The sequence below is a fragment of the Drosophila kikkawai genome, chromosome 2L (assembly GCF_030179895.1).
Source record: "Drosophila kikkawai strain 14028-0561.14 chromosome 2L, DkikHiC1v2, whole genome shotgun sequence".
NCBI classification, from domain to species: Eukaryota; Metazoa; Arthropoda; class Insecta; order Diptera; family Drosophilidae; genus Drosophila; species Drosophila kikkawai.
In genome coordinates, this window is record NC_091728.1 from 30,486,938 (window position 1) to 30,510,010 (window position 23,073).

General features: G+C 37.4%; 1 protein-coding gene across 4 annotated transcripts in view; it reads left to right on the plus strand.

Annotated features, from left to right (window-relative positions):
- Positions 1-23,073, plus strand: part of Maf1 (repressor of RNA polymerase III transcription Maf1) — a 38,139-nt gene that overhangs the window by 1,738 nt on the left and 13,328 nt on the right. For all 4 annotated transcript variants that reach the window (XM_041777483.2, XM_041777482.2, XM_041777481.2 and 1 more), the window contains exon 3: positions 7,573-7,819. In XM_041777483.2, the coding sequence (XP_041633417.1) occupies positions 7,573-7,819 (247 nt within the window). The remainder of the gene's footprint in view (positions 1-7,572; positions 7,820-23,073) is intronic.

Below are 23,073 nucleotides of genomic sequence, written 5' to 3' on the forward strand. Positions count from 1 at the left end.
GGACCAACATCGTTGTATGAAATGTATACCCATACCATGATTTTTAGGCCAGCGTCTTCAGCGTATGGTTTGGGGGGTACTATGTATTTGGAGGTCGACGGACATATTGTCTTGTCCTATTCCACCAAATAAAACCAGTTTGGAGTCATTTGTCCAAAGGATATTACGCCATTTGAATAGTGGCAGTTCAAGTGGCTATTGGCGAACTCCAATCTGGCCTTGATATGCCTGTAACCAAGCAGTGACATTTTCCATGGACTTCGCGAATCTAAAATTTATTCAATAAGTCCCCGGCGAATGGTCCCATGACTGATTCCCATGCCAATTCCTGCTCATATATCCCTAGAGGATGAAAAAGGACGAGCTTTGCTGAAGCGAAGTACGCGTCGAGCCTGTACAACTGTGGTTTTTGCGAATCGTACCTCGGTTTTTTTGGGTTCGGTTCATATTTTATGATTTTATAAACTATTCTAAAATAACAATTTGAAAGATTTGGAGTCTCTTTACATGTTTTGCCCTTCTTTCTAGGCTAAGTTATCTGATACCTTTCTCTCATGGAGCAGTGAGGTCCTGCGCCCACTAAAATAATTTTTTTTGCTTTGTAAAGGTGTATTATAGTATAAACTATAATAACGACCGTAATTAAACTCATTTTTTACAAAATTAAAAGAAATTTCGGCACTTTCTGCGAAAGAAAATTAAATACTGCTATTTCAGTGATCGGCCAAAACGAGCTGCATATGTGAAAAAATATCAATAAAACATAAAAATAGAGCAAATCTAACGGAATTTTTTTCTCGATTCTTATCTTTATGTTCTATTTTACAAAAAAAATGTGCAATAGATCAGCTAGCAAAAAGGAATGTGTACAAAAAAACGTTTTGAAGTTGTTCCTCTGTCGCACTGCTATTTCAGTGAACACAGCTGTACATATTTATGTACACTCAACCGCATATCTCTGCGTACACCCCATAAAAATTTCAAATTCAAACTTCAAACACACACCGTTCGGCCATTTTTCAACATTTTAACCAACTTTTTTTTTCGTAACATAACTTTATTTAATTGCCTTCAATTACGTATTTTTTTTAGAATTTTTTAACCATGTCTTATGATTTAATTTTAATTTTAAACTTAACGCTATGAAAAAGTGTACACGCAAAAGTCTGCGTACAGCTAACTAAAAACTACTTAAAGCCTATTATTTACAACTTTTTATATTTAGTAAGGTATCCATTTGCCTTTAGCACCTCCGTAAGGCGCCTCGGCATGGAATCCATCAGTTTTTTTGACTCCTCGGCTGTAATTTTGCCCCATTCCTCCACGATGACATCCTTGAGCATTTTTTAGATGTTATGGTGTGTTTCCGGATCCTTTTCTATATTAGATCCCATAAATGTTCATTTGGGTTGAGGTCAGGACTCCTGTGGAGGTGTTCGCAGCAAATTTTTAGCATTATATAGAAGCCAAAGCTTCGTATAATGCGCCGTGTGCTTGGGATCGTTGTCTTGATGGAACCAATATTCATGTTTTAGCCCCAAATTTTCAGAACTTTTTTGAAAATTTTTTCTTTAAAATGTTGATATAGGCTCCTTGGTCCATAATTCACTCGAAAAAAGTCAAATTTTCCACGCCGCTCGCTGCCATACACCCCTACACCATAATGCCGCTCACTCCATGCTTTACCACTAAATTTTTCTTTTTAAAGGCTTCTCCGGTTTTTCGCCACACTAAAACATTCCGTTTTTTGGTCATATTTTCCGATGAAAGCAATTTTTGCATTTTCGGAATAAAGGGAAAAGTTTTAAACTTGGCGAAAAACCGGAGAAGCCTTTAAAAAGAAAAATTTAGTGGGCCCGGTAAAGCATGGAGTGAGCGGCATTATGGTGTAGGTTGAATATTGGTTCCATCAAGACAACGATCCCAAGCACACGGCGCATTATACGAAGCTTTGGCTTCTATATAATGCTAAAAATTTGCTGCGAACACCTCCACAGGAGTCCTGACCTCAACCCAAATGAACATTTATGGGATCTAATATAGAAAAGGATCCGGAAACACACCATAACATCTAAAAAATGCTCAAGGATGTCATCGTGGAGGAATGGGGCAAAATTACAGCCGAGGAGTCAAAAAAACTAATGGATTCCATGCCGAGGCGCCTTACGGAGGTGCTAAAGGCAAATGGATACCTTACTAAATATAAAAAGTTGTAAATAATAGGCTTTAAGTAGTTTTTAGTTAGCTGTACGCAGACTTTTGCGTGTACACTTTTTCATAGCGTTAAGTTTAAAATTAAAATTAAATCATAAGACATGGTTAAAAAATTCTAAAAAAAATACGTAATTAAAGGCAATTAAATAAAGTTATGTTACGAAAAAAAAGTTGGTTAAAATGTTGAAAAATGGCCGAAAGGTGTGGGTTTGAAGTTTGAATTTGAAATTTTTATGGGGTGTACGCAGAGATATGCGGTTGAGTGTATATGTAAGTATAAATGTAATGTCTATGTGCCTGTGTACATAAACTCATCGTCATATCTTTGCGTACAGGGCAAATATTTGTATACCCTTGCAGGGTATTATAATTTCAGTCAGAAGTTTGAAACGCAGTGAAGGAGACCTTTCCGACCCTATAAAGTATATATATTCTTGATCAGCATCAACAGCAGAGTCGATCTAGCCATGTCTGTCTGTCCGTCCGTCCGTCTGTCCGTTTCTACGCAAACTAGTCCCTCAGTTTTAAAGCTATCTGAATGAAACTTTGCATATAGTCTTCTATATACTCTCACTGCTATATATGTCGGAACGGGCCGGATCGGACGACTATATCATATACATAGCTGCCATACAAATGTTCGATAAATTTTTAGAAAAAAAAATTATAACTTGCCTGTTTTTTAATATTTTCGCATCATTTTTAAGACAGCCATTTTATATTATTTCAAAATTTTGGTAAAAATTTTATGAAAATCGCTGCCATAGGAACGATCGGAAATTAATAGGAAAAAAATTATAACTTCGTTGTTATACCCTTGCAGGGTATTATAATTTCAGTCAGAAGTTTGCAACGTAGTGAAGGAGACGTTTCCGACCCTCTAAAGTATATATATTCTTGATCAGCATCAACAGCCGAGTCGATCTAGCAATGTCCGTCTGTCCTTCTGTCCGTCTGTCCACCTGTCCGTTTCTACGCAAACTAGTCCCTCAGTCCCTCACTGCTATATATGTCGAAACGGGCCAGATCGGACGACTATATCATATAGCTGCCATACAAATGTTCGATATATTTTTAGAAAAAAATTAATACTTTTCTGTTTTTAAACATTTTTGCATCATTTTTTAGATATGGCCATTTTATATTATTTCAGAATTTCGGTAAAAATTTTATGAAAATCGGACGACTATATGATATAGCTGCCATAGGAACGATCGAGAAATAAATAGGAAAAAAATTATAGCTTCGTTGTTTTTCAACGTATGTTTTATTCTAGAATTTTGGTATCAATTTTATAAAAATCGGACAACTATATCATATAGCTGCATAGAAGCGGTCGGAAAATGTATAAAATATGTAAAGCTGGGAATGTAAAACTGTAACTGTCAAACTGTAAACATAATAAGTATAGGTAAAATGTAATGAACCTCTGTTTTGTGAGTGTTTTCAGCATTTGCATCTATAATATAAATATCAAAACCAATCTGCAAGGGTATACAAACTTCGGCGTGCCGAAGTTAGCTTCCTTTCTTGTTTTTTAACGTATTTTCATTTACTCTGAGATATGCGCTTTTGTTATTATTTCAGAATTTAGGTATAAATTTTATGAAAATCGGACAACTATATCATATAGCTGCCATATAAACCGATCGGTAGATGTAGAGAAAATGTAAAGCAGGTATATACAACTGTAGCTGTCAAAAGTAAAATGTGTTAAAATGTTAAAAACTCGGTTTTGTATGTGTTTTCAGCAATTAAATTTTTAATATAAAATTAAAAACCAATCTGCAAGGGTATACAAACTTCGGCGTGCCGAAGTTAGCTTCCTTTCTTGTTAAACTTGTCATTTTGACAGGTAAAATCTAAGTCTAGACGTGATATAAAAACATTATGATTTTTGTTACGGATAGTCCAAGCAATTACCTTTATATTCCATATTTTAAAAAATTTTTATCTTCTTTGGTACCTTTATAATTCGTATTTCGCCAAAACCTTTTAAGGGGTTATATACAGTTGTGATAGTCGAAAAAATCGATTTTTTTATTGCATATTCTTAAAGTATATACTGTTGAGAATACTCTCACAAAAATTCATAACGATCGGAGCATTAGAACCGAAGTTGTAGCTATTTATAGCGCACTACCTGCACATCGGCCGGAACAAACTTGAAACTTTAAACGCGATTATCTCAGAATCTTGTTTTTTCGAAATTACCTTTGCGGTGGACACGATTACTAAAAAACTATTAATCCGATCAACACCAAATTTTGACCACTTATTTATTATAAGAAAAACTAGTCCGTGAACGAAGGATTTTCAATTTTTCCTTTTTTAGAGCATACAAATCGAAAATTTTACCCCTTAAAGAGGTCATTTTTTGTTAAAACCGTCATGTTTTTTAAATCAACATTTTTACAAATCCTTCGTTCACGGACAAGGCAATTCAATATACTAACGAAATTTTTTGGAATTTTTTATTTCTGATGAACCGTTCTCGGGATATGATGTCCACCGCAAGTCACCATCGAAAAAAGACGATCTTGGAATTCGGCCATAACTTTTTTATTATTTAATATATTTTTAATAAGTACCCAGAAAGATGTACTAAACAACGCCGGCAAAACATTTTTAATAAATATTCTTTATGGTGTCAGAAAAAAAATCGACAAAACTTCATATTTTTGCGCGGTACAACTGTATATAACCCCTTAAAATAACATGCTTTCTAAAGTTTGCGTACAGCTGATTATAGTTGCATTTATTGACTATTTAATAACATTTTAATAAGAGATTGGATAACCTTTCCGTTTTAGGACTTCGGCGAGACCCTTTGGCATAGAATTAACCAACTTTTCAGTCTCAGCTTCGGCTATTTGGTCCCATTCATGCTGCAATATGGTTTTTAGCATTGCTTTGGATGTAATTGTGCGCTGCGTAATTCAGGTCTGGAGACTGTGGCGGTGTTTTAAGTTGATTTTTCACGTTATACAGCAACCAGAGCTTGACATTTTGAGCTGTATGCTTGGGATCGTTATCTTGTTGAAAGATAAATTTGTTCTGTAGCCCCAGTTTGGTTGCACTATGGATCAAATTATCCTTTAACAGTTGAATATATATCTTATGGTTCATAATACCATCGATGAAGTGCAGATTTCCAACGCCGTTAGCTGCCATACAACCCCATATCATTATTCCACATCCTCCATGTTTCACAGTTGGAAGTAAATTCAGCTTTTCGTGGGATTCTCCGCTCTTGCGCCAGATTAACTTTTTTCCTTTTATTCCAAATATGCAAAACTTGCTTTCATCTGAAAAAATTACTGACTTCCAGAACTCTGGAAGCTTGGAAATATGGTCCTTTGCAAATTGAATTCGTTTCTCTCGATTTGTTGTTTGGAAAAGTAGGGCTCATGAATCCAGATTTTTTTTATAATCCTTCGGATAGTCGAGTACGAAACGGTTTTAGAAAACCGACGAAAACCACCTCTTGCTGCACTTCTCGGAAAGTCAATTACTGATTGTTTTGGATCGTAAAAACTACTTTCCTTTTTTCCCTTTTTGTTAAACGACATGGGCGGCCTTCTCGGAGCTTGGGAAGTATAGAACCGGTCGAAATATAATTATATATGACTCTCTGCACTGAAGAGTGTGCGCGACCTAAGATTCCGCCAATATCTCTATAGCTTTTTCCTTCCAAATGCAGTTTTAAGATGATTTATTATTTAATTATAGGGGTACCAATGAAGATACAAATTTTCTAAAATATGGAATATGAAGGTAATTGCGAGGACTATCCGTAACAAAAATCATAATGTTTTTATATCACATATGTATGTGTCGGAGATAACCGTTATTTAATTTCACCGAAGTTGAGCCAGCGAATTCTGTTCGCCTGCGCAGTCAAATCGCATCTGTCATCACTCCACTTTTCCTGTGGCCCTTTCACCTTTTCTCACTTTTCACTCAGACGACAATCCTAGACAATATCTAGCTGTCTCTCTCACTCTTTCCAATGGTTGCGACAGACGAACAGACCTCACTCAGTAACAGACAGTCTTCTGTCCTTGTCCTGTTACCGGCTCAACTGTCATTGCGCCTGCGCGCCAGCGACATCTACAGGGCAACAAATACCTGAGCATGCCGAATAATTCTGTTGCCATGACAACAAGCATTCCAAATTTGCACTTAGTAACCAACTATATACATATATTTCCTTTTTTTTATTTATTAATTTAACAAGAATGGCTCAATTCTTCAATTGCAAACTGCAAGGGTATACAAACTTCGGCGTGCCGCAGTTAGCTTCCCTTCTTGTTTTTATATTACATATATTATTATATATATGTATGTAGGGGAGAGTGGGGATAGGTGAACCACTTTTTTTTATTAACATTATTATGTCTGAACAATTCGACTTAGGGTCTGCTGTATATAGAAATCTAAAAGAGCCCACATTCCTTGGATATTAAGTATTATGCAAAAATACTATCTTTTGTTTTGTAAAGTTTATTTGCTTTCCAAATTTTTGTCTTGAATGATTCAGGTATCCCCACCCGTGGGGATAGTTGAACCACCTATCAGGATAGCACAAAAACTGCAATTGTATAAAAAAAAATGTAATTTATTTCTTTGTGCATGCCTTCTTTCTGTTCGAATATAAACATTGCACCTCTACAGCATGAAATCAAACATTACAATATTGCTATTTATTCTTATTTTTGTTTTTATTCTTTCTTTTTTCTTGAGTTTTCTGATTGCGTTTTTCCGCGATCAATTTTTCTGCGGTTAGTCTGTAGCAATGGTACTCCTTCCTCGTTTTCTTCCCCGAGTCTGTTTTCGTGTTTTAGCCTTTGGGTACCCTCGTAAGTCCTGGTGGTTCATGTATCCCCACAAGTCATTAGCCAATTAGAAGTGATTTGAAGAAAATATGAAATATTTAAACTGCGTGAGCTATCTGTGAAAATATCATAATTTGCGTCTACTTACGATAAAATACAATTTTATAAAGTTCAATGCCACTGGCGAAGCACGATAAAATTTTTTTAAGAAAACGTTAGGTCACAATTGAAGCTGCAACGGCGATACAAACTTCGATTAGCGATAAAAACGACAACAATCGTTTGACGCGACTGTGCGTGGGTGTGAGGTTAGAATATGGACTAAGTAAGCAACACACATAAGATGGCGCACCAAATCATGACAGAAGGTGAAATATTTGTTGTGGTCCATCTATCCCCGTGGTTCACCTAACCCCACTCTCCCCTATATATAGGATACAATCGGCGTGATTTCTGTCTTCGGAGAAGTATTTCTATATAAAATTAATTAAATTCCATTTGAATTTGTATTTATTTTTAGTAAAATGGTTGCAGCTGAAAAAGTTTTGTATAAGCGATTTACGGCTGAAACTCATGGGCATGACCTTCAGGCACTATCGCCTCCTCAAACGTTGACCGACTTTTCACCTAACTTTCGTCGGACCAACAGCCAATCAGGAGATGAGGGCATAACTCTTTGTGATACCATCTCTAGAAAAACATTGTTTTATTTAATTGCAACTTTAAACGCATCATTTGAGCCAGATTACGACTTCACTGAAGCAAAGGTAAGAACGATTTTATTTGTATACATATATAGATGCAATAACATGTATAAAATGAACATTTCATTTTGCTGGTTTGACAAAATTTTGAAAAATAATATGATTTCGGTGTCAGGGTTCTTGTGCTGCAAAAATTATTTATATTTTTGTTTGGTAATAGTTATAAAATTTGTTTGCATTAGTAGGTAACAAATTAAGTTAAGGGGGTCTTCTCATTCAAACACCGTTTTTTGGACCCTTTTTAAAAAAATTTTTATTTGAAAACGTAAAGAATAATTGAAAACTTTTTTTATTTATTGTATTAAAAAATGTTCAAAGTAAATAAAAAAAAATTGTTTTTGCCTCGATACGAGGGTTGTTCAAAGAGTAATGAGACTTCAAACTTGGTGGTGGAAAAAAAGTTGTCGTCCTGGCGGCCACGATTCAGGGTCCGAGATGAAAAAAATAACGGGGTTATAATCAGAATAGATGTCATTTTCGGGTGACGGAACAGATTTTTTAAAAAAATTTTTAAATAAAATGGCGGCCATTCAAAAAAAAAAAATATATATATCCGATTTCGGGCTTTTTTTTGTAGTTTAGTGTAAAAAAAAATAGAAAACAAAATTTTAAAAAAAATCTGTTCCGTCACCCGAGAATGGTGACAATTCTGCGTCGATTCCACTTTGTTTCATGAAAATCGGTTCAGTTGAACTGGAGATATCATGGCCGCCAGTTCGAAAAACGTGGTTTCGAGATAAACGCGTTTGAAGTTTGAAAAAAGCTCATTTTGCGAGGACCAAGGTCCTTCACAAAAAAGGCTGTATCTTCTAAAGTTTTTCGAATTTCTAAAAATCCTTTTGGGGACATATACACAACATCCCAAGCTATAAATAAATGCAAAAAAAAAAATCGAAAAAAAAAGTTGCCCAATGAGAAGACCCCCTTAAGGGTTTTCTTCGCATTCATAACTGTGTAAATATTTTAATGAGAAATCAGAAATACATAGTTTTAAGCTGCGAATTGTCGATTACAGAAAAAAAAATCAAGAAAGGAAGCTAACCATTCTAGTTAAATACTTGGAAAAAAATAAAAGAAAATATTTTAAATTTGTAGCATAAATAAAATGCTGAAAACACACATGTAAACGCCAAAATGAATCAGTATAATATAATCTTTGTTCTTTAAAACACTTTCGACTTCTCTTATCCAACGCAAGCTACCGAATGTCGCGGTGTCATTTCTTTTCCTCTACTTATACCTTTCGATGCGTAAGCGAGATAGGTGTATATATTTATCCCTTAATGCTAATGTGCGAGATAGACAGAGATGACAGTATTATACTTAACTCTAACGGGGATTTTATCTTGTATGCCTCTTCGGCACAATGGGCTTCATACTGATCCTATGCTAATACATTGTACAGCGGGCCTAATGTGTATCTAGCCTACCACACACAAAACAGAGTTTAATTACATTTTACCTATACTTATTATGTTTACAGTTTGACGGTTACAGTTTCACATTCCCAGCTTTACATTTTCTCTACATTTACCTATCGCTTTTAAGGCAGCTTTATGATATAGTTATCCGATTTCCATAAAATGTATACCAAATTCTGAAATAATAACAAAAGCTCAGAGTAGAATAATATACGTTGAAAAACAACGAAGTTATAATTTTTTGTATTATTATTTTCCCGATCATTCCTATGGCAGCTATAAGGTATAGTCGTCAGATTTTCATAAAATTAAAACAGAAAATTTGAATTAATATTAATTGGCCATATCTCAAAATGGTGCAAAAATGTTGAAAAACAGTCAAGTTATAATTTTTTTCTAAAAATGTATTGAACATTTGTTTGGCAGGTATATGATATAGTCGTCCGATCTGGCCCGTTCCGACATATATAGCAGTGAGGGACTGGGGGACTAGTTTGCGTAGAAACGGACAGACGGACGGACAGACGGACATGGCTGGATCGACTCGGCTGTTGATGCTGATCAATATATATACTTTATAGGGTCGGAAAGAGCTCCTTCACTGCGTTGCAAACTTCTGACTGAAATTATAATACCCTGCAAGGGTATAAACATGTTGAAATACAGCGAAGTTAGTTTCTTTTGATTTCCGGACCGTTCCAATTGAAGCTAAATGACACAGTCGGCCAATATACATAAACCAGAAATTCTGAAATAATAAAAAATGGCTATGTCTCAAAGTAGATGTTATAATTATTTATTTGCCCTTACAGGGTATGGTCGAAAGTTTGCAACGCAGTAATAGAGTAATTTCCGATTCTATAAACAATTAGAATCTTGACCAGCAGCAAAAGCCGAGTCCCTCTGTCCGTCCGTCTTATAAGTAATCATTTATTTTTTTGTCTAAAAATTTTCCGAATGGTAATGCTGATCAAGAATATAGGATGTGAATGCTTTATAGGGGAGCTATTTCTTCAATGTGCTGCAAACTTTTGACTTAAATTATAATACCCTACAAGGTTATACAAATGCATAGAAAGTGCTTCGCTTTTGTTGATATCGATGATATCTCTTATTGAAACAAAATATTAAAATGATATTTGATATATCAGAAAAAATATCGATATATCAAATATTTTTGATATTTTTATTTTTATTTTTATTTTTTTTTTTTTTTAATTTCAAGTTGCTTAAGCAATAACCACTAAACATTAACCCACATACGATCTTTAATTATATTTTTAGATTTTTATTTTATATTTATTTATAAATGAAACAAAATAATATTTATTTTTACTTTCATTTGCTTGTATTTATATTAAAACCAAGTCAGAACAAAAATTTATTTTATATAAAAAAAAATTAATTAAAAAAAATCTAACTTGGCTGCTTTTCAAAATTTTTCCATCATTTTTGTGATATGGCCATTTTATATTATTTCAGAATTTTTGTATAAGGTTTATGAAAATCGGACAACTATATCTTATAGCTGCCAAAGGAACGATCGGGAACTTACTAGAAAAAAATTATATCTTCGTTGTTTTTCAACGTATTTTCATCTGCCATAGAAACGATCGGTAGACTTAGAGAAAATGTAAAGCTGGGAATGCAAAACTGTAACTGTCAAACTGTAAACATAAACAGGTAAAGTGTAATGAACTAATATCTGCAAGGGTATACAAACTCCGGCGTGCCGAAGTTAGCTTCCTTTCTTGTTTTAGTTTCAGTTTCATTTTTTCCGCCGAACTAAGGCTTTAACAGTATCTTATATGAGAGATAACAAAAACATGTTTTCTTTCCTTGTCCCGATAAAAAGTGTGACCGCTTAAAATATCAAAAAAATCTCAAAAAAATATCGATGATAAATGATAATTATTAAAAAAATATATAACGATAAAAATATTTATTTTTTCGCAAAAAATATCGATATATTGACATCCTCTGTGCAAATTATAACGATTTGTACACAATAATATCTAACGTTGATAGCCTCCCAAAACTAAAAACGTCAATCTTAACCTACTTACGCTTGCAAGCAACCAATCCGGCAGTACGCCAGTAGTAGTCTCCCCGCATCCTTTTTTTAAGTCCTTCGCGTTTACTAATTGCAAACAGAACAAGCACGTGCTTGGTGTCGCAAGTTCCACTTGATATGTACTGTACATAGTGCATCAACGTCTTGCAATAATAATAATTTTGATATATTTTCGACATCCCTAGAGAATCAAAAATTATTATGATCAGCATGAAATTATCTTCTATTTGAACCTACTTGGGGGTAATAAAAATTAGTATTACCATTTTTTAAGAGGGTGGGAAGTGAGATCTGATTTCCTGAAAATAGCATTTTTCCCTTCAAAACTAAATTTAATTTTTTTTGTCATAATTTCTTTTTGGTTTTTTAGGTTCAAATAGAAGGTAAAGGTGTAAAGAATACAAAAAATTTTTATTTGAGGATTTACAACACAAATTATGTTCTCTATCGTGTCCATAGCCGGGAAACTCAACGTTTGAGGCGCTGCGGCATATTTTCCGCCATTTTTTAAAATATTGTTTATAACAAATTTATTTTATTATCTCCGATTCTACGTTTAACTATCTGCAAAGTTTCACGAAAATTGCTTGACTATTTCCTACATTAAAAAATTCACGAAAAATGTCTAAATTTTCACCGTTTACATGTATATCCCCCTTAAGTCTAGCCGGTTCAAGAATCCTTTTAAACTGCAATTAAGTTAGCTGGCAATCATCAACATCAAAAACTTCATATCGGTCATTATCAAATACACAGCTTATCTTATGGGTCCCACGGTATTTAGGGGCAAACTTCTTATTAATTCCTACTGAAGTATCTACTTTTCTTATGGCCACATAATCTCCTTGCAATAGGATTCTTCATTTCTCTTCTGGGAATGTTGAATATTGACTGGTGCGTGCTTTCGGATGCTTTTAATATTTCGAGGTTCACTATTCAATTTATTATCTAAGCACTCAGAAAGCTCATCAACTATAGGTCCTATTTGTATTACTCCGAACAATAAGACACTAGGCGCTACTTGGGTAGTACTGTGAACATACTCCACTTTATTAAGTAATTTGTATTAATCGGATTGACTAAGAGGTTCTGATAATTTCTCTAGCATTGGCGTTAATACCCGGCTTACTCGCTTTACCTGGCCATTAACTTGTGGGGCTCCAGTGGCTACCTTTTTGTGCTCAATGTCTCGCAATTGACAAAAGGTGGTTTACCAGATATAATCCTATGGGATCGACTACAGAAATCAAAATATTATATTTACTCAACGCATCTCGCGCTTCTCTTGTACTAGTGGTATTTACGGGAAGGAGTTTAACAAACTTAGTAAAAGCATCAATAACAACTTTTATATTCCTCCTTGATTCAACTTTGGACTCCATATAGACTTTCTATTTATTTCTCGTTAGATTAAGTTTCTACAGAACAAGGAAACAGTACACTTATCATAAAAAAAAAAAAAATTTAAGGAAAAAAAATCAATAACAACTAGGAGATGCTTTCTCTTTGAAATTATACACCTTTGCTCCGTTTGTAAAATCAGGTCTACGTCATCAGGTGTCGCCCCTACAACTCCAACTAAAGGTATTGATCTTAGAAACGCGTCCTCACGAAACACCAAATTATCATCTCCCCAGTCCTTTTTACTACTGTGCATGTAATCCCTATTAATTTTCTCACAATAAATTTCACAATTTAATACTCTTCTTCTGCACGACAGCTTTCTTCTAACATTACACGTATTCTCTCTAGGGGATCTTCATAAAGGTTATCGGATAACATCCTATCAATAGGGATATCTCTACGGATCTCTAAAAGGATCTCTAATATCATTACTATTTCTTTCACACAAGTTGTCTCTATGGTTTTCTAACAAGTTGCCACTACGGTTCTCTTACAGGTTGTCGCTATGGTTCTCCTCAAAGTTTTCTAACAAGTCTTCATCATCACTAAACTGACTACTTTCACTAACCATACAACATATAGACTGGTCATTTCATACAACGAAAATGGACACAAAAATTTCTTAGCGACAGGCCCCCTGTTAGCTGTTTTCTGTTAGCGACAGGCCCGCTGTTAGCGACGGGCCCCCTGTTAGCTGTTAGCGACAGGCATTTACATGTATGCGTGTTCATGCATTCACGTACACGGGTGCATGTATGCGATCGTTTCATTTCGGCCCAGCAAGAATATTTAGTCTTTTGCTACTTTTCGCGCTAGGTACCCTAACAATATAGGCATATTCGCTATTGGTTTGATGATAAAAATAAGAATGTTATATATATCAGTGGCAGCAGTGAAAGGTGTTGCATATATGTATGTATTCGAATGAATAAAAATCCATCTACTGAGATAGGAACAGGGCATATTGCAGTCGGTGTCACTTAAAAAAGAGACGCGCACATGATCTAACGGTTTGGGTAGCAGCTCGGCCAGAAAAAAACAACAACAACCCCCAGCGTCGCGACGCGTCGCATCCACGCGCCCCACAGAATGTGCGATCAGAGAAAATACTCTGACAAACACTTTTTGAGTAGAATTAATTATATTTGTTTATTAATTGGTCAAAAATTTATATTTGTGTTTATTAATTCGTCAAAATCGATTGCACTGCATTAGATCCAAATTATTAATTTTTGTTAAGAAATATCTCATCTAAAGTTTGGAGCTTTCAATATCTTCAGTCATTTTTGCGTGCATTTATATCCGCTAAGAAAAACGACTGCAAAAGAAATCCAAACTTTTTTCTTTAGCGCAGAAGTCAACGCCAGCCGCGCAGTTCCCTTTAATATTGTTCTTGTTTTTGGTACGATGTGCGAGCTAGACCGCTTGGGTCGCAAACTCGAGATCGCGGCAATGTGCTGGGTACCTGCGCCAAAAGTCGTTGTTTTTGTAAATCTTCACGGTTCCCTATCACCGTTCGCTATCTCAGTAGATGGATTTTTATTCATTCGAACACATATGTACATATATGCAACACATTTCACTGCTGTCCCTGATTTGAATTGCAAACAAATATGAAATGTATCCTGAAACATTAAGAAATATATTATAACATATAACATTCTTATTATACCCTTGCAGGGTATTATAATTTCAGTCAGAAGTTTGAAACGCAGTGAAGGAGACCTTTCCGACCCTATAAAGTATATATATTCTTGATCAGCATCAACAGCCGAGTCGATCTAGCCATGTCCGTCTGTCCGTCCGTCCGTCTGTCTGTTTCTACGCAAACTAGTCCCTCAGTTTTAAAGCTATCTGAATGAAACTATGCATATAGTCTTCTATATACTCTCACTGCTATATATGTCGGAACGGGCCGGATCGGACGACTATATCATATCAGCTGCCATACAAATGTTCGATAAATTTTTAGAAAAAAAAATTATAACTTGGCTGTTTTTCAACATTTGCACAATTTTTAAGATATGGCCATTTTATATTATTTCAGAATTTCGATAAAAATTTCTTGAAAATCGGACGAATATATCTTATAGCTGCCATAGGAACAATCGGGCAATTAATAGGAAAAAAAACTATAACTTTATTGTTTTTCAACGTTTTTTAATCTACTCTGAGATATAAGCTTATTTTATTATTCTAGAATTTTGGTAAAAATTTCATAAAAATCGGACAACTATATCTTATAGCTGCCATAGAAGCGATCGGTAAATGTATAAAATACCATATATAAAGCTGGGAATGTAAAACGGTAACTGTCAAACTGTAAACATAATAAGTATAGGTAAAATGTAATGAACCTCTGTTTTGTGAGTGTTTTCAGCATTTAAATCTATAATATAAACATCGAAACCAATCTGCAAGGGTATACAAACTTCGGCGTGCCGAAGTTAGCTTCCTTTCTTGTTTCTATACTTCTGTCAACGGCTTCAATACGAAAATAATCCTAAACAGGAGTGAAGGGAATGAACATTCTGTGGCACAGGGAAATTTCTCAAAGGCTTCTAAATGAGAATCACTAGGCTTCATCCCATATTTTCTAACGCTGTATCCTAGGAATTAACATTCCTTTTTCAAAAATATACATTTCTTCTTGTTTATCTCTTAATTATTTTCGCTAATGAGATCCAAAAGTTATCCAAAATCACTTGTCTTTGTCGCAATAACTTTTCCGTCCATATATATTACTAGGCTTTTCTTTCTTATCAAATCTGAAAATGAATCTGATATAATTCCTTGAAACACTGCAGGATCATTAATCAATCCAAAAGGCATCCTTAGATACTCATACTGACCTTGAGGGGTAACGGATGCTGTATACGGCACGGATTTTTCTTCTACCTCTATTTGATGAAATCCGCTTTTAAAATAAACCGACGAAAAACAACATTTCCTTTCCAAATACTCTAGGCAATCTTCAATAGGTTAGGTTAGGTTAAACCGGACGGCCCTCGAGGGGCCACACATAGGCCAATATGGCCCATTGCTATCCGGGGAAACTCCTGGATAGACCTAGAGACTATTTATGCGGGTTTCGAGATCCTTGAATATCAAGGTGTTTTTCGCAAAGGCAAGGAGTTCGCCTGGCTTTCTCCTAGAGGCATCTTCTAGCGATGCCAGAACTGGAGAGCCTAGGTATCTCATTCTTGCCCTCGTTAGGGCCGGACATTTGCAAATGAGATGCTCCAAGGTTTCGATTGCCTCGGATTCATCACATTTCCGGCATTTGGCGTTGTCGATAATACCCAGCCTGACTGCATGTGCAGCAGACAGGCAGTGACCTGTAAGAATACCCACTAACATTCTGCAGTCCTTCCGCGGAAGATGCAGCACGTAGTGGGTGAGTTTCTCGTTGTGCTATTAGCACATGATTTTTGATATTCTCAGGTTGCGGAATTACTCCTCCACCTGCTTTTTGCGCTTGCGTCACCCCGTCTCTCTAGCTCGCTTTAGAGCGTTCTTAGGGAGATAGGGACGTTTTCTGTTCTTTCACTCGCCAGTCCAACGCCTTCCTTTGCAAGTTCGTCCTCGGTTCCGTTACCGTCTATGCCTTGGTGGCTGGGAACCCAGTAGATCCTCACTGACATAGTCGTGCTTAGGCTATCTAGTGACTCCCTGCTTGCCAGTACATTTTTGGAACTGACCGCTGATGATTGCATGGATCTTATCGCCGCTTGACTGTCTACGAACAAATTGACCGCCTCATGTGGACGGTTTATGCTCTGCGCAGGCTCTGCTGCTTTCCTGATGGCGAATACTTCCGCCTGGAATATACTGCAGTAGCTTGGTAGCTTATACGACAGCCTCATTTCAGGGTCTGCACAGTATATGCCCGCTCCAACTCCTCCTTCCATCTTGGAGCCGTCGGTGTATATATTGGGGTATTGAGCATGGTCCTGGCCTGACTTCCAGTCATTTGGTCCCATGAATACTGTTGTGTTTACATCCGGGCACGTTCTGGGTATCATGTAGTCAGATGTACTGGATATATACCGATCAATTGAACTGTGCCCGAAACCTTGTAGCGACCAGTTTCCTGATGCAACCAGACGTTGTGCCGCCTTTCCTGCTGTCAGTTGCGCTTGGATATCTACCGATTATGATTTCGAGTGCTTTGGTGGGGGTTTACCTCAGCGCCCCTGATATGCAGAGCAGTGCCTGCCGCTGGGTTCTCTCCATAAGCTTATTATACGTTTTCTTCTCCATGGCCTGCCACCACACTAAGACTCCATACAGCAGAGTCGGACGCACCACCGATATGTAGACCCAATGCATTAGAGCGAAATCTGAAATCCTCAACATTTTCAAAATCTTTTTTAGCCAGAATTTGTCGTTAATTATTCGTGAAAGAATCAAATTTGTTGCTCAAGTTTTTATTATTATTTTTTAAAAACATATGGTTGCCCTGCTTCGTTGATATCAAGTTAGCAGGACAACTTCTGAAATCCTTAACATTTCCAAAATATTTTTTTGGCAGAATTTGCCGTTTATTATTTGTGAATTATTCGTGAAAAAAATAAATTGGGTGCTCGTCTTGATATCAACTTAGCAGGGCAACTTTGTTTTAAAAAAATAATAAAAACTTGAGCAACAAATTTTATTCTTTCACGAATTGCACAGTTTCTTATCAATATTTACATTAGATAGTTTCTTAGTGTTACCTTATTACCATATATATTATTTACACTGTCACATAGCTCTGGCCGGAGTAGTACCTCAATCGGGGCCAAGGAGCCTATACAAGAAATGTATATAGAAGGGGTTGGACCTGTAGTAGGAAGTTGTGTGAGGGTGGTAATACGCCTAGAAATGAGGCTAACCGCGCTAGTTGTTCTGCAGACAGTGTCTGGTTCGGATCAAAGGTTGCGCAAAATTCACTTCGCGTAGGGTTGGTATTGGTCCCGAGCGCCGTCTGGCGGGCAGCGTTGGCAGTTTCGTCAATCGCACTGCTTGGTTTGGAACCCGGGAAATCTGGCTATTAACGTCCTCTGACGGGCATGGCTGCTGGCAAGAGCGCCGTCTGGTGAGGAGCGGCGATCGCACTGCTTGGTAGAAAACTCGGGGAAGGCTCGCTACCAGCGCCTGCTGGTGGCAGGGGCTAGTAGTGGAAACGCCGACTGGCGCGCAGCGGCGAAGAAGCCTACGAGATTCTACTACTTTGGATGGGCTCGAAGGCTACGGGAATCTAATACTCCGGATGGGCTCGGATTCTACGGGAATCTAGTACTCTGGATGGCTTCGGAGCCTTCAGGGATCTAATCCTCCGGTTGGTCCCGGAGCCTACAGGGATTTAATCCTTCGGATGGTCTCGGAGCCTACAGGGATCTAATCCTCCAGATGGGCTCGGACGCAATGGGAATTGAGTACTAGGATCAAGCATGCAGGGAGTGAGGATTTTCTGCCAAAATGCGTCGCGTGAATAAGAAACCAAACACGGCTGCAAATCTTGGTCAAGGAGGGAGGAGGAGAGGAAAAGGAGGCGGGGGTTTCAAATACCAGAAATAATACACGCTAAGTTTTCCTAATTGTCATCAACATCAGAAAATAATATTATATTTTATAACAAAAATTTAGCAGTGAGAGTATATAGAAGACTATATGGAAAGTTTCATTCAGATAGCTTTAAAACTGAGGGACTAGTTTGCGAAAAAACGGACAGACGGACATGGCTAGATCGACTCGGCTGTTGATGCTGATCAAGAATATATATACTTTGTAGGGTCGGAAAGGTCTCCTTCACTGCGTTGCAAACTTCTGACTGAAATTATAATACCCTGCAAGGGTATAAAAATGAAATTTAAAAATTCACAATTGGAGCAATTGAGACTTCAAAGCATAAACGAATATGACGATCACAACAAAACACAAAGTATGCGTTCGTTCATAACTGCGCATAAGTCAGTAAGTTGTAAAAAGTTGCAGATAAAATTTAAAACATATACTAAGAAAACATACACAAGTATTAATAAAAAACAAGAAAGGAAGCTAACTTCGGCACGCCGAAGTTTCTATACCCTTGCAGATATTATTTCATTACATTTTACCTACGTATACTTATTATGTTTACAGTTTGACAGTTACAGTTTTGCATTCCCAGCTTTATATTTTATCTACATCTACCGATCGTTTATATGGCAGCTATATGATATAGTTGTCCGATTTTTATGAAATTCGTACCAAAATAATAATAAAATAAAATAAGACTATATCTCAGAGTAGATGAAAATACGTTGAAAAACAACGAAGTTATAATTTTTTTCTATTAATTTCCTGATCGTTCCTATGGCAGCTATATGATATAGTCGTCTGATTTTCATAAAATTTTTACCAAAATTCAGAAATAATATAAAATGGTCATATGTAAAAAATAGTGCACATATGTTGAAAAACAGCTAAGTTATAATTTTTGTTCTAAAAATTTATTGAACATTTGTATGGCAGCTATATGATATAGTCGTCCGATCCGGCTCGTTCCGACATATATAGCAGTGAGAGCATATAGAAGACTATATGCAAAGTTTCATTCAGATAGCTTTAAAACTGAGGGACTAGTTTGCGTAGAAACAGACAGACGGACAGACGGACAGACGGACATGGCTAGATCGACTCGGCTGTTGATGCTGATCAAGAATATATATACTTTATAGGGTCGGAAACGTCTCCTTCACTGCGTTGCAAACTTCTGACTGAAATTATAATACCCTGCAAGGGCATAAAAAGAGGTTTTATTAAGGGGTGGGACGGGCAATACAGCTATTTCTCTATGTTAAGTGTCTAGAATATCATACTAAAATATCAAATCGAAATACGTAATAGTTTAAAAGTTACGAGCCGACTTAAAGGAGCTATAGAGCAAACATAAAACTGTAAACGCGTTTTCTGGAAAACTACGTTTTTCGAGCTGGCGACCGTCCTATCTCAGTCAATTTTTAACGAATCTTTTTTTTTTTTTTTTTTTTTTATAGGCTTTGCTTTTTATGAGACTAACAATAAGTCTATCAAATCTTACAATACTACCTAACTAGCAGTCATGAGACTGGTACAGGGTAAATGGCTCTGACTAATTATGGCTGGGTTGGATGGTTGTTACGTAGTAGACGGCTTCTTCTGAAAACTCGTATCAAGTCCCTTGCTAGAGGATTAGGGTGGGCGGAGAGTTTTTCCTTGTACGACGCTTTTTGTTTTTCTATTTCGTTCTTAACTGCAGGAATGCCGAGATCCCTGTGGATGTGTTCATTGCGAATATACCACGGTGCCCCAGTGATAGTTCTCAGGATTTTTGATTGTGCGCTCTGTATGATGTCTAGATTGGTACTGCACGCGTTCCCCCAGAACTGGGAGCCATACGTCCATATTGGCTTCAGTGTGGGGTTGTAGAGCAGGACCTTGTAGTCCAGACACAGGGGCGATCAGGAGTTTATGAGCCAGTGGAGGCTTCGCCATGTTAGGCGTCTGTCCAGGTGGACGCCCAGGTACGTTACCACGTTGACTTCGAGGATCTGCGTGCTGTTCAGGTAGAGCGGAGGGCATGTTTGTCTGTTGAGAGTGAACGCGGTCGAATGCTTCAGACGTCTAGAAATATTGCGCTGCAATATTCTCGATGTTCGAAGGCTGTGCGAATTTCTGATGTTATTCTGTTAACTTGCTCTATAGTTCAATCCTTTTCTCTGAAGCCAAATTGATGAGCTGGGATGATGTTGTGAGCTCCTAGATAAGGAATTATGCGCTTAAGTAGGCATTTTTCAAATAACTTGGACAAGCATTGTTCACGCCAGAAAGGCGCTCAATTTCGGGAGGCAGTGTGATCCCGAACGCTCTCCTTTTCTCTCCCTCTTCCTCCGGACTTCCAGTCCTAGAGCTTCCAATCCGCTCTCCCTAGCTTTAGTTTCTTTTGTATTGACCAGTACCAATTTACTCCTACTACAATAAACATATCGACGCACGTCGCGTAAAACCCCGACAAGTCTACGTGTTATTATTTTATTTCGAGTGCATTTCAGCTTAAAGCCGCCCGCCCCCCTCCACCATTTGGTCCATCAGAGCCGGATTTTTCGTCGCATCTACCAGCAGCTCCGGTGGCTTTAAAACCGCACAAGATTAGTTCAAATATATTATTGCTGCCGGTCATACAGTTAGGTTTTGCGAAGCTCAATTCGTCTTAATCTCTCTGTATGATTATTGTCTAAATCCAAGTCCGATTAATCCGACACTACGGCAGCATAAGAAGTTCCAATTCCAAATCCAAAATATTCGTTTTCTACATTTTTCAAAATCTGTGCCGAAATCCAAATTGTGTGTGTAAATAAATGCAATAGCCACAGTGAGAATTTAATTCCAATAGTTCTCAATTCCTCTTCGTTAACTGTGTTCCCGCTAGCATTTATTTACATTTACATACATATTCAATACAGTCCACTCCACAAAACTACAATCGCTGTCAACATTGACATTTCCCCAAATCGAGAAATTATATCCAAATAATTTCTATACAAGATCTACGGGTTCCAAAATTCATAAAATGTTTGTTTAAATAAATGCCTAAGCCACAGTAAAACTTTCCAATTACGAATTATTCTTAATTCCTTCTCGTTTACTGTGTTCCCGCTAGCATTTATTTACATTACATACATACTACAAATACAGTCCACTTCACTCCGAAACTTATATTTACAAATTTACAACAATAACTGTCCGCAGCTACTAAAATTACAAATTTATTTAATTCGTACATATATTGTTGTTTTTTACTCCCTCGCTCTATTCTGAGCTGCAATACGTATTTACATACATACATAATCGTCTGCATACGACGCTCCGATATTTGGCAATTTTTTCCGCCTCTCCTTATCTCCGCTATTTTGCACTTGCATACGGCAAGTGCACAAATATACACACACAGTTTTGCTGCGTGTCCCACTGTGCGGGAGAGTGGCGATCAGCCGATCGCTCACTCGTCGCTGGACAGTGCATACGATGCGGGAAGAAGAGAATGGAAGAGAGGTGAAAAATTGGTCTGATTTTGCAAACGCCGCTGAACGCACGCCGCCGGTCTAGCGCCTTATCTATTGCGAATACACACCCATCTGTACATACATATATATATCTAGTTTAAAGTAAATCAGTGAATAATAATAATTATAACGTTGGAAATTATCCCGACCTGTGTTTACTCTTGCCTGGGAACCCCTCCTACAATGACCTCTTGTTAGTTGCAGACATACAAGGGGACACAACTATACATGGTGGCCCATGAGGGGAACCTTGCAATTGTGAAAATTTAAAGTCGATTTTACTGGGTGTAAATAGATTCCGTTAGATCGCGCGGCCGCGTTAAGTTTGCAAGTCGGCTCGGCGAACTGCCTGAAAAGAAGACGGCGATACATAAGCGCATCAACGGCAGGTCAAGGAACGGAGGCGCTCTCTTCTTTTGGTTTCTTTGAGTGGCTTCGGGGTGAAATCTTGTGTGCAAAACGGAGTAAGTGACAAATTGTGTGCGAGACAAGAATTTACCGATATCTTCTTTACATGTTTATTTGGGGTGGTGAGTTGCGCTGTTTTGGTTTTACACTCGTCAGCATGGAAACTGTTTCGGATCCTCCAACTTTCGAGCAATTAGTTAACTTACAGGCAAATCGGGCCCAATCCCTTAAATCGACGCTGCTGAATTTTAAAAAGGATTCACAATCGAGGAAAACGAGAATGTATTTAAAGAAGCGGTTGCAACAAGTGGAAGAGCTAAGGAGCGCGTTCCAGGAGACTGATGCCGTGATCGTGAATCTAGAAGGGTTTGCGGAATCGAGCTATGCCGTGAAAAATTTCCAGTCGGAGTTCGAGGAGCGTTATATGGACGCCTATTGTGCCATCGCAGAGGATTTGGATAGACTTGAAGCCGAGACTCCTAAGCTGCAGCCACTGCCAAGTGGAGCCGCTGATCCGGAGGTGCGACTGAACATGCCACAGATGTCAGTTCCCAAGTTTTCCGGTGCGTGTGTGGACTGGCCAGGCTACTATGACGCTTTCACGAGCCTCATACATAACAACAATAATTTGAGTAACGTACAGCGGTTACATTTTCTGAAGGAATCGTTGCCGGTAGGGCGCGATAATGACATCCGTCAAATGCAGCTCACGGAGACGAACTACGCCGTGGCATGGGGAATGATGATTAAAAGGTACAACAATCCTCGTCTAGTGTTTTCCCACCACATGAACGCGATATACGCGTTGCCCAGGCTGCAAAAGGATAATACGGATTCCATACGGTCGATGCTGAGCACGGTCAATGTTTGCCTGGCTGCATT